This window comes from Nuphar pumila, chromosome 7, assembly GCF_984573655.1.
Source record: "Nuphar pumila chromosome 7, dmNupPumi1.hap1.1, whole genome shotgun sequence".
Classification (NCBI taxonomy): Eukaryota; Viridiplantae; Streptophyta; class Magnoliopsida; order Nymphaeales; family Nymphaeaceae; genus Nuphar; species Nuphar pumila.
In genome coordinates, this window is record NC_143255.1 from 127,965,231 (window position 1) to 127,978,914 (window position 13,684).

Below are 13,684 nucleotides of genomic sequence, written 5' to 3' on the forward strand. Positions count from 1 at the left end.
AATTTATAGACCCCGTGGTCCAATCCAAAAAATATTCCAGCCATAGAACTCCAAATTCGATCCTAGAATACACTTGAATTCTACTCTAAAAAAACGTATCGATTTATGATGAAAGATCTAACCCAATCCGATCCGTTTGCAACCTTACAAGTGCACTATGGCTTATAGGCCAAATAAACTTTGGCCACAGTTGAGAAACTTTTGTTTTTTATGACGAGGAACTCTCACTAAGAACCAGGTCGATCACTCAATGGGCCTGCCCCCTTATACAAGGTAAACCTCAGGTCGGTCACCCACACCCCAGCCCTTATAGAGTCCACCAAGTAAAGGCACCCACACACTTGGTAGGAGTCGAACCTGAGACGGAGTCAACACCTTTTCCCTAGGCCAACTGCCACTTGGGTGACCAGTGGGTGTGGTTAAGAAACTTCTTTGATGCCTCACGTGGTGTGGTCAAAGCACAACTTGCTTGGGCTTGACTCAAGCATGGTTCCTCCAAACATGATTTGAGCCAAAGGAAGGGCCCGTTTGTTTCATGGATTCATCATAGGTAAAGCAAACACTCATAACACATTATGTGGGCCCTATGTTTGGTAAGAAACCATTAGGTTTCCTATGAAAACCAGTACCTCCCTATCCAGGAAAGACATTTTAAAGGAGGGGAGGATAGGAAGGATCCAGCTGTCACATGGATAGGACTGCATGCGGATATCGGGATACGACCATTTTTTTATGAAGTTTTCAGTATATATGACTTGTATATAAAGGGATACGGAACGGCAGACAAAATAGATTATCCGTGTGACATTGGTGCCCAGACTACATTCGTAATGGACCAATGATTTGCGCGATACACCCTAGATTTTTTTCCACAAGTATTGAAAATCCGGGACCGAAATTCATAAAAGACTTCCTATGAAAGGCATTGCCTTTGAAACAAACGATCCCTTGGGTATGAAAATTTCCTTTACATCAATACTTGATACAGCTCTTTCCTTCAAACACACGATCAACCTCAGGAAGACAAAGCCCACCATTTGAGTACCATGTCCTCGTTCCCATGACATTAAATTTTCTCATGAAATTGCCAATCAAAACCAAAATATCTCATTTTCATGTCATATTGATCTTAAATATTAAAAACATAGTTTTTTTTTTAAATATATATGGTGATTTAATCGTCATTTTCTAAACTTTCACGCAGATATTGCATTTTCATCAAGTCAATGGGATGTCATAAGTTGGGAACCTATGGGAAGCAAATAGGTTTCACCCGGATTTCACTGATGCAAGTTGTTTTGATCAAATCGGACTCTACAGATGTGATGTACATCATTCATTTAATTAGTGAAGATCAATATTTAAATCCCCGAAATCTGACTACCAGGATTTTTTGTTCAATTCAAAAATCAATATTGGTTGACAACACAAAAATTGTAATTTAAAAATCATATTTTTCATTGAAAAAATATGATCCAAGGGTTAATTTTGTACTAAATCAACCATGTTGAATCTGTCTACAAAACAGCTTGCATCATAAGATTTAAGAGGGTAATCAAGATGGGAGATGACATAGGGGATGAATGGAACTGAACTGTATGGGAATTGTGTCCCTTGCCACAAGGTCCAAACTGGATGTACTCCCCAGTGGGAAGAATCAAGTGTTTGACCAACCTGAAACCAGTCAATATGCAGTAGGTGATGAAGTAAAGGTGTCAACAGGTTCAATCTGGTTCGGACCTAGGTAATTAAGTCTAAACTCATGACTGACTTTGAACTTTTAGTACCAGATCCGGACCCGGGTTCAATCAAGCCTACCATAAGAAAACCATACCAAAGTCCTATAAAGATTACACGAACCAGAATCAGTGTAGACTCGGTAAAATAATATTTTTAACTTTTTTACATTGAAAATTCATTGATCTTAATCGGAACTTGGGTCGAACCTGGGTCTGGTATGAAATTTCACAAGGCATATGTGGCTCCATATACGAATCGGATCCTTGGGACCCTATAAGGTTTGGTATGGGTCGGGTCCCTGTCAAACCCGATGCATTGACACCCCTATAGTGATGAGGTGTAGTTATACGATCGGGACGAACACCACACCTAAAGGTGTTCGTTCCTTTTGAATGGGGGAGGGGGGAGGCGTGGGGCCTCCCTCTTAAAGGAGGGGCAGGGCACACGTGGCAGCCTTTGGTTGGGGCCGAACACTTATAACGTGTTCGGCCTCGATCATTGGCTGTGCTCACGTCGGTTATGGGGACCTGTATCTTGGCCTAGCCTATATATATCAAGTGCAAAATTGGGAAAGATGAATGATTTTTCAATGCGTTTCCTTATATACTCATTACTCACCCTATACAAGACGGTAAAATACCTAACAGACTCAAATTCCAACAATGGCTATCACACACAAGGTCCTGCTCGCCTTCCTCTTTCTTTCAATCTGTATTCATGGTACTCTCTCTCTCTCTCTCATGTAAAAATGGCATATCATGTTTTATTTGCTATCTTTTTATTTTTTCAGTAAATCTAACCTTAATATATAAAATCTGTATGGTCCCTTTAGCGGAGAGGCTTTTGGATCAGGGATACGTGTAATTGTTTTTTTTTTTTTTGTGATTCAGAAATCTTTTTTTTTTATAGGCGAGATGGGGTTAGGCAGACCCCTACCAGATATCTCTTAAGCCTCATGTGTCAGAGGGATTCGAACCTGGGCCTTCGGCACATACCACACCTCGATGTGATTCAGAAATAAATTACTGTAACCAAAATATGATGATTTGGAAAACCATATTTTCCATTAGAAACATGGTTTATGGGTTGATCCTAGCTAATTAACTATAATAAATTTATCCATGGTGTTAAAGTAAGCTAAAACAACTGGAGAGAGAGAGAGAGAGACGCACACGCACTGGAGAGAGAGAGAGAGAGACGCACTTAATTATGATGATATTTTTTTATCAGCAAAATACCAGAAAAACATATTCCTTTTATAGTTTTTATACATTCCTATATTCATCGTCATAAAAAAAATACATTCCTATCTTCATATATACTTTCATTGAAAAAATTTATAATTCTTGCTAATAGTTGCTCAATAAAACTATGGCAAACATAGAATATGTTCAAAATATCACGAGCAATCGGCTTGCTATCTAGAACATTTATCATGTGCATATGGCCTTATAAGGGTGTCAGTGGGCCGGTCAGGTTTGGTTTGGACCCAGGTAGAACCAGACCCAGACCTGATCTGAGATGCTGGTACCGGATTACAGATTAGGACCAATCGGACGACCATAAGAGAAACCATATCCGGATCCTATAAGGATTACATGAACTAGAACTAGACCCAGACCATACCAAGTAAATTTATTTTTTGTATCCTTTCTACATTGAAAATTTGTGAATCTTAGCCGAAACTTGGGTCAGGCTCGTCTAGTCACCACAAACCATACTTGGCACCACATATTATTAATACGACCCTTTGGGTCCTACCCGGATTCTATTTGAACATTTTTTATTTATCACCAAACCCTAGCCCTATAGGGTTTGGTACCGGTCGGGTACAGGTCAAACCTGACCCATTGACACCCACCCCTACTTATAAGGTACTAAGGGTTGCCCATCTGTAGTCTTTATAGTTCCAAATTAAAGATATTTGCTCAACCACATGTTTATTTAAAAAAAAAAAAAAAGGACACACACGTTGCCACTTGACAATGTCACTAACTGTTTTCTTCAAAGCTCCTCAAGCTTTAATCTTAATTCCAAAATTACTAGCAGAGTTCAACAGCTGGCAGAAAATAGCAAGGAAGGCTTGACGTTTTGGTTTTCGTATTGTGACTTTCTTTTTTCCCTTCCAGCATGGGCCGGTTGTATACCTGATGTTAGAACCACTTCACTGGCGCGCAAGTTCAAAGGTAAAAACAAGTACAGAGTGGACGTGACCAACCGGTGCGCCTGTGCAGTGTCCGAGGTGGAGCTCACCTGTGCTGGGTTCCAGACCCAGTTGCCAGTTGACCCAGCCACCTTCAGGAAGATGGACAATGACCCCAACATCTGCATTGTCAATGCTGGTTTGAACATCGAACCCGGTTGGACCGTCTCGTTCACCTACGCCTGGCCGAAGCCGTTTGACATCAAACTGTACACAGTCTTCTCGCCGTGCTAGCCTACCCGGTGCCCATTATCCCCTTGAGACCATGGCGCAAGTCTTTGATGCAGTGTAATGGGAACAGTTGTGGATCAATAATTACATGAATGGATCGGAGATCCAATTTTTAAACGTACAAGGCGTTTTGATTCGTGTTTTAGAGTTTTTTTTTTTTTGAAAGGCAAGCTGAGGTTAGGCAGACCCCCACCAGTTATTATTCAAAGTACCACTGGGGTTTGAATATGCAACGTCCCAACACAATGAGACGTGCACTGACAGATCCTACCAACCACGCGGAGTTGGTATCGGGGTTTTAGCTTTGTTATCACTGTTGCCGCAAATAGGTTCGGGCCTGACCTGGTCCAGCTAACTGAAACTCAGGTATGGATATGGATCCATTATGCTAGCCTAGCTGTACACCACACTGCAAAAAGTTTATCTGATGTGATTTCATCCAGTCTGATTACCTTGGGCCCGATCAATTGGAATACTTTGTTACATGTAATGAATTTTGATCTCTTGCATATGAAGTTGGAGGCTTACCATTTACGACAAATGAAAGAATTATCCTTTCAAAATGATGCATTTCTTGAAATACCTAGCAATTTGACAAAATCCTTTACATATCCAAAATCATTAATTCTCTATTTTTTAAGATATTTTTGCCTCACACATAGGAATCTAGGTTCTATATATATAGCTACGTTATAAAAAGTTCACAACCTTTCAATAAAAAGGAGTTTTATCGAACATCTGAAAATACATTACGACAATCATAAATATAGTACGACCTTTTCGAATATAACCTGTGGACCTCAGGTACATAAATACTTTTCAAGGAGCTTCTCAAATATGTGTAACATTCACAAATACTTGTTGCTAATGTCTCCGATTTTCACACTCTAACCAGACCTCCACAAACACAGTACAATCTTTATGAAGAAAACCTGTGAACCTCCTTTAACTAAATACTCTTTGAGAAGGTACGCACATGCCTGTTGACATCCACAAATACCTGCTGCAAATGTTCTCGATTTTTGCAAAATTCACAAATACAATACAACCTTTGCAATTACAGATGAACTTCTTGAATATAATAATCTACAAACCTCATTTAAGGAAATACTATCTGAGAAAACATACAAATGTTTTCTTACATTAACGAATACATGTATATGCAGACTTTCTAACAACAGACACTATTATCGGATCCAGGCCCATTTTGCACATTGGCATGAACAGTTTGATCATAATACAGATAACAGTACCTATATTTGTCGTGAACAACTAGGGGCCGATCGGTCTCTCAAAAATATTGATAACTACATTTGGTCTCTCAGAGATATCGATAACCACATTTGCTCATGAGATAATCTTTGAGAGAGAGGTTTTTCTGATAACAAGGAGGATATTAGAAAAGATAGCAAGCTTATCTTATCTCATAGGAAGGCTCGTCAAGATACAAATGTAATGTATATAACAAAGTGTAAAAATGTTAAAAAAAACTTAAGGAAGAATACGTTGTCAGCCCATGGACGTAGGCGTCATTGCTACGTAGGCACCATTGTTAAATCATATATATTGAGTGTCTATTTTCTCTTTCTCTCTCTCTTGCTCTATCTTATCATTTTTTTTCTATTCATCGTTGGGTTTCAAATTTGTTTATGGTATCAGAGCTAGAACCGTGAATTCATACGATTTATTTTTCATGGCTACTTCTTCTTTCTCAATGAAATTCTCACATCCCGTAACTTTGAACATTGCTATATTCGTGTCATTAAAATTGACACACACTAACTATCTACTCTAGAGGATGCAACTATTGGGGTTGATAGAAAGTCAAGACCTCCAGGGATTCATAAGCCATGAATCCCACATCCCAGAGTAGTTTCTGGTTTATGATAATGGATCTCATGCAAAAAAATCCAGATTTCTTCGCGTGGAGAAAATCGAATTGGCTACTACGTGGGTGGATAACCGACAGCTTATCTGAGGATGTTCTCGAAGTCACTGTTGGGCTTGACACTGTTGTATAAGTGTAGTCGACTGTTGAAGAGGCATTTGCTCTTGACTCTCCAGAGCGTGAATGTTATTTACTACAGAAACTTCAGATATTTCAAAAAGATAGTCTTTCTCTTTTTGAATACATAGCCTCCTTTGAAAATACCTGTGATGAGCTTATCGTCATCGGCAAACCTATCGATGACAAGAATAAAGTATTCTCGCTGTTGTACGGTCTTGAATATGAAGCATTCGTCGTATCCATGATGAAGTCATCAGTTTCTATATATAGAAAGCTAATTTATTTGCTCCAGTCTTATAAGATTTTTAAAACTCTCCAAACGCCTGATTAGAATCCTTATCCTAATCAAAATGTAGCTTTCATAAGCCAACGTCAAGATAAAAATCAAAACAATAAGAGATGAGGTTTTCAAAACAATTTTTTGTCCCAAGGTCATGGTTTCTCTCAAATAAGAAATTAATCATCGTGTCAAATGAATTAACAATTCTAGAAAAATCAAAACCGCCAAAACAAGCAAAGAGATTAGCAGAAGAATAAGCATCCAGTCTGCCAAATATGTTCAAAATCAAATTACATTGCATTAAAGTGTTACCACAGGTTTAATCAAATGTACCAAGTCGGCGACATTCTCTAAGCATTGGCGGCTATGATAGTCGCAAATAATCAAGATCATGCTTGGTTTCCTGACATGGGTGCAAGTTCTCATGTCACAGTTGACCCAGGTATGCTTTATAAGTTTATTCCCTACTTCGATCGTAAAAAAATAATGGTGAGAAATGTAGAAAAACTCTCGATAACCCATGTTGGTTCAATTGATCTTAAAATTGGCTAGGAAAAACTTAGACTTGATAATGTTCTAGTTGTTACTAACATTAAAAAAATTGATTTATGTTAGCCAATTAACATATGATCAAACTTTTATTTTTTGAGTTTTATAATGATCGGTTTCTTATAAAGGACGAAGTGACCAAGAGACATATGGCTTCAGGACTTAGAAGCAATGACCTCTACATCCTAGAATTGATGAAAAAATAGGCTTTCTTTTCAAATAGACAAGGCAATGTGAGTAAAGAATAATGGTATCGCCGGTTCGGACACCCGAGTACGGAGATAGTTGATTTTTTGCAAAATAAAAGTTTGATTTTTTTCTTGCAAATAAAAATAACAAAAAAGTCATTTGTGAAAGTTGCTTCATGGACAAGTCCAATCGACTCTAATTTATTGATTCTGAAGTATCTTCTAGTAAACCTTTTGAGAAGATACATTGCAACATTTGGGGGCCGGCACTTGAGGTTTCTTACCAAGGTTTCAAGTATTATGTTATTATGGTCGACGACTTCTCCAGATATGTTTGGCTATACCCGTTGAAATTGAAATATGATTTTCTTCATCGATTTTATGAGTTTCATAAGTTGATTTTGAACAGATTCAATGCCTCCACTAAAAATTTTAATCCGATGGTGATGGAGAGTTCATGAGACATAAATTTCAACAATACTTAAGAGAAAATAGAATTTATCATAATGTTTCTTGTCCTCACATGCCCCAAAAAAATGAACAAACGGAAAGAAAATATTGTAGTATTATTGAACTGAGCCTTGCCATGATGTTTTATGTTACTTTGCCTACAAAGTTTTGGGTAGAATCTTTTCTCACGGTCGTTTGGTTAATCAACCGCTTACCCAGCTCTGCATTAAAAATGGCATTCCCATATGAGAAGTTATTTCATAAATGGTCAGAATATGGATATCTTCATTTTTTGAGACCAGGTGTTTTCACATTTGCGTGATTATGCCAAGAACAAATTTTCTTTGTGGTCTCAACCATGTGTATTTTTGGGGTATAGTGATAACTATAAGGGATATTGTTGCCTACATGTTGATACTGGTCGAGTTTACATCAGTTGTCATCTGATTTTTTTATTAAAGTTGATTTCCTTTCTAAGACAATTTGTATCATGGTCATGATCTTTCTCATTGGGAACAAGTACGTAAACAAGCATTCAACCATACATATTGATCACCAAAATCGAAGCACCATCCTCGATCATTAGGAGAACACTGCTTAATAGCCGCCGCCCATGGTGTCTTCACACACCAATCTCATGGGAACCTCAGCTTCCCCCGCCACTCCTCTACCGACCCCTTCCCCTGTTTTCTCTCATTCTACTGCCCTCACTACTAATGTTCATCCTATGTTGACTCACGCCAAAACCAGTGTTGTCAAACCCAACCCAAAATATTTTTTAGTCGAGCTCGACATTTCTCTTGAACCCAAAATTGTTAAAGTGAATCTCTCTCACCCCAGTTGGCTTCAGGCCATTCTAGATGAAATGATTGTTCTTTCCCATGCCAAAACTTGATAACTTGTTCGTAAGACCCCTTACATGAATATTGTTGGTTGTAAATAGGTTTTTAAGACCAAACTTCATGATGACAGTTTCTTAGATCGTCTCAAAGCTCGCTTGGTCGCCAAGGGTATTACCTAGCTTTGCAGAGTCTATTTTCTTGAGACTTTCTCCCTTGTTATCAAACTCACCATCATTCAAATTGTCTTATCCATTGCCTTAACTTCCTCTTGTCCTATTCGTCAACTTGACATAAAAAATGCCTTCCTTCACAACTCCCTTGATGAACCTGTTTTCATGGACCAACCCTCTGGTTTTCGTGATCCTTTCAAACACACTCATGTGTGTAAACTTCACTGTGCTTTATATAGGTTACGCCAATCCTCTCGCACGTGGTTTGATCACTTCAACTCTTTTTTGCTGGGTATGGGTTTCTTTTACAGTGTGGCTAATGTCTCTTTTCATATGCCGATATACCCGAGAATGTATTTTTTTATTATTATATGTTGATGACATCATTATCACTAGGTGTAATCCTACTGTTCTGACTGATGTTATTAAGCAGTTGAGCACAGAGTTTGCCATGACCGATCTTGGCGATCTTTACCATTTTTTGGCAGTTCAGGTCCAATGGATTAATGCAGGTCTTTTCCTTGATCAGACTTGCTATGATTATCAGATTCTCAACAAGGCTCAAATGAGAGATTTTCATCCCATCTCCACTCCTATGGTTGGTTGCTCGTTACTGCCTGCTTCTTCTCCCTATGTCGATGTTCGCTACTATCAAAGTTTAGTTGGGAGCCTCTAGTATCTCACTTTCACCTGACTGGACATCTCTTACAGTGTTAATTATGTTTGTCAGTATTTGCATGCTCATACTAAGTTCCATGTTTAGCTTATCAAGCATATTCTTCAAAACATCAAAGGCACCATAGATTTTGGTATCCGCCTTCTTGCTTATAATCCTCTCGTTCTCCATGGGTTTTTGGATGTTGACTGGGTCAGCTATCCCACTACTCGTCGGTCTACTTCCGGTTATTGTGCATATCTTGGCAGTAATTGTATTTCTTGGAGTGCAAAAAAGCAACCAATGATCACCTACTAGAGCATTGAAGCTGAATATCGTTCTTTAGCATATGCTACTGTTGAGCTTACTTGGATCATGTTTATCCTTTGTGATCTTGGCCTTTACATTTTACAAGCTACTATAATTTTCTATGATAATCTCTCTATCTTGTATATGACCGTGAACCCTGTGTTCCACGATCGCTTTAACCATATCGAGATCGACTACCACTTTGTGCGTGAGAAGGTTGCTCAACGTCAGCTCGTTGTCACCTTCATTTCATCTCATTTCCAAGTTGCTGATATATTTACCAAGGCCGCCTTTCATTCTCTCTAACCTAAACTCGGCTTGTGGACTGCACCACCGCCCAGTTCAAAGGGGTATATTATCGGATCCAGCGAATCCATTCCTGTTTTGAACATTTGGCGTGAACAGTTTGATCACGATAGAGATAACACTACCCACATTTATCGTGAACACCTAGAGGCTGATCGGTCTCTCAAAGATATCGATAACCATATTTGGTCTCGCAAAGATATTGATAATTATATTAGTTCAAGAGATAATTTTGAAGAAAGAGATTTTTCTGATAACAAGGAGGAAGTTAGAAAAGATAAGAAGCTTATCGTATCTCATGGAAAGGCTCATCAAAATACAAATGTAATGTATATAACATGTAAAAACATTGAAAAAACTTAAGGGAGAATGTGTTGTTAGCCCATAGGCTTAGGCGCCATTGTCGAACCACGTATATCGAGTGTCTTTTTTCTCTCTCTCCCTCTCTTGCTCTATCTTATCATTTTTTTTTCATTCATGGTTGGCTTCCGAATTTGTTTAGACGCCTCCACCGTATATTCATTTGGCTGCCAGTGCCACCATCACCGCCGTCATGCCAAATAATCAATCGACTCATCTCAAATCAGTTTAAGGGAATGAGGGTATTTTTAGTAACTCAGTAATGCAAGGGAGTGGACGAGAGAAAGTGAAAGGATTATGGTCATAAGGCTTATGACTGGATCCTCTCTTGGTGTACGTACCCCCGTTTTAATATACTCAACACATCTGTCATCCAAAATGCGGGTTTAGATCAAGTGAAATCACATTGCGCAAATTTCCTGTGCAGCTGCACCTGATCACCCACCCATTTGCCGTTGGGCCCTACAGTGTCAGGAAAATGGATGGTGATCAGGTGCAGCAACACATGCATTTTGTGCAATGTGATTGCACCTGATCTAGCCGCTCCCCAATGCGCTCATAGTTGAGTTACTATACATGCGCCCACAGGACATGAACGACAAACTGTAAAAAAGAGAAAGCACCAGAAAACGAATCTCTGGAGAGGAGAGGGAGAGCGACCACATCAATGGCGACTACCGTCAAGCTCTTGGTTGCCTTCTTCATTGTCTCCATCACAGCTAACGGTAACTCTCTCTCTCTCTCTCTCTCTCTCTCTCTCTCTCTCTCTCTCTCTCTCTAAGAAGTTGCATGGATTCGACCAAGAGTGCTCCATATTTTCTTTCCATCCATAGTGATTAGTGAAGAAGAATGTCTGTTTCTTTCATAGACGGCCTGGATGCACCCATTTATCCGTAACGCTTGGAAAGAGTTCAAGATTTTACATCTTGGAGGCGTTGTTCTGCACAATACAATATCCCAATTTTTCACTTTCAAACTTATCCATTTTTCTGGATAAACGAGTGGATCCTGGTAGTACAAGGTGTTATCTTCCATCTTCAGGTGCCCCTTACCAATACCAGGGTCTTGTTATGAACATCTTAAATTAAAGTCCTGCAAAATTTTGCATTAACAATCTTTCTGTTGAAGTATGGGAAGACAGGTTGGGATAAGTATGTGATCACATCTTTTTAATTCTTGAATCTATTTTCTCGATTTTTTTAAATCTCTCCTTGTCCGTATTTGAACTGTTTGGTGCATGACAATCCAATTTTTTATCCCTTCTCTGTTGATTTGCAAAGCTGTCTGATTTTGTTGGTTATGGTGCAACTATCAAGCAGCCCCACGTTTCAATCTATGTCGGCATGCGTGTTATATAATGAAGTTATTAAGCTGCCTAACTTATCATCTATTTACAGAAAAATAACTTAACATTTTAGTTATTACATTCAACTGCCCACTTTTATAATTTATCTTCAAGCACACGCTTCATCATAAAATTATTTAAATATGAAATTCTTTCTTGATCGATTTGTTTAACAAAAGTGCATGGGATGATATTACATGAGTAGTTTTCTTGAAAAACAAAAAAATGTCATTCTATACCTCAGGCGGGTGTTGCATTCAATTAAAAAGTACTCGGTGGAATGTAATAATCTAAATGGTGGTTGTCTTTCTTGTAAATAGTTGATAAGTTACTTATCACATTTTGGTAAATTACTGTGAGTTAATTTTTTTGCTCCCCAACTTATACAAGAAGCTTACATGACAAATTAAAGATGAATGATGTTTGGCTGCAGGGCCTTACCTTTCAAACTCAATTATGGGTATTGAGATTATTCCCCATCCTTTTTTTGTTTTTTTGCTTTTCTTGTAAAATATATGGTGGCTTAAGTGTGTCGTTGATAGCCTTGGATCTCAGATCTAAAGCTTCAATCTAGCATGAGATCCATGTCAGATCAAGGGGTTGAGCAAACAGAGAATTTTAGAGCCTTTGATATAAGATCCTCAAATCCCTGTGGTTGGTTCTTGAATCCTGGGATCGTATTTCCTATTATCTCAGTTCACCTCAGATTTGAGGAGAAAAGATCCTATCCTATATAAAGTGTGATACCGTGCATCATATGTCTAGCATTAGTCCACATCTTGGGTCCTAAACATATCTGGCCCGTTCACACCCCTAAATTGTGGAGTAGTCCTAGCCAACGTGGTTGGACAGATAGCTATGACCCATGATGGATCTTATCATATGTCATATAATAGGGCCCGTGTTGAGATCAGAGATCCTAAGCCATCAGACGCACCCTAATGAAATGATATGAGAGTCAAGTAGCAAAGTTTGGGCAAATTGAGTGGCTAGCTTCTGCATGAGATACGTCCTTTTTTATATTTACCCGGAGAAAAAACTAACCACACTGACTCTGCCTGCCGTACTTATGATCACTGTCCTGGCAGTGTAAAACTCTGTGGGCTTACCTCTTGCTCCCAGGGAGTCGCCATGCTTCAGCTTTATGCAAGGGGTGACAACCATAATATTTGAACCTAGGCGGCCTGCCTAGGCCCCATATCCAACTACACCAAACCCTTTTTGAGCAGACTGCCACCCACTTGTTCTGATTTTACAAGGTGAAGGTCCTAGCCACACGGCTCAGGTTTCTATGAGTAACAAATAATATATATATATATATATATGTGTGTGTGTGTGTGTGTGTGTGTGTGTATGTGTGCTTATTTGCCTTGCAGCAGCTCTTGCCAATTGTGATAGGTTCAGCATCACTGTCACTCAAGGGAGAACTGGGGCAGTTGTGGAAGGGCAGCCTGAATGGGTGGTGGTGGTCAGGAACACATGCAACTGCACCCAGTCGCATGTGAAGCTCGCGTGCTCCGGGTTCAGCAGTGTCAAGGAAGTGGACCCCACACTCTTCAGAAGCATCACCAACGACCAAGATCACTGCCTGGTGAATGATGGCAAGCCCATTGCCCCAAGCACCTGCATCCAATTCAACTACGCTTGGCTCACCCCATATGACCTTCCTTTCTTCTCAGCACAAACTCACTGCACTTAGATATGTACAAAACCATACAAAGGCCATGGTCTGGTGTGCTTAATGAAATGTATTCAAGATGGTGTTATTACTCTACTCATGGTTGAATGATAGTCTACATCAACTATAATGTGTTATTACTCATGGTTGAATGATATTCTACATCAACTGTAATGTGTTACTCGTGCATGGTTGAGTTATATCTAGATTAGTTTTCTATCCTATAAAAAGTTGCTTTTTTTTTTAGGAGTACTTGGATTCTATCCGATAAAAAAGTTATGTTTGGTTTGTGACCAAGTTCATGAACAAAAATGCTTCTTCTACTGTAGATGGTAAGAAGGGATCAGCTGGTTCAGCTCACCCACCCAAA

The 13,684-nt window shown here is 39.1% G+C and overlaps 1 protein-coding gene across 1 annotated transcript; it reads left to right on the forward strand.

Moving 5' to 3' along the window:
* Window positions 1–10,958: 10,958 nt before the first annotated feature.
* Window positions 10,959–13,335, forward strand: LOC149833455 (TPD1 protein homolog 1-like). Its single transcript, XM_090013440.1, has 2 exons — window positions 10,959–11,016; window positions 13,013–13,335. Exons 1-2 carry the CDS (start codon window positions 10,959–10,961, stop codon window positions 13,333–13,335), a joined length of 381 nt encoding a protein of 126 aa, XP_089869566.1.
* The last annotated feature ends 349 nt before the right edge of the window (window positions 13,336–13,684 follow it).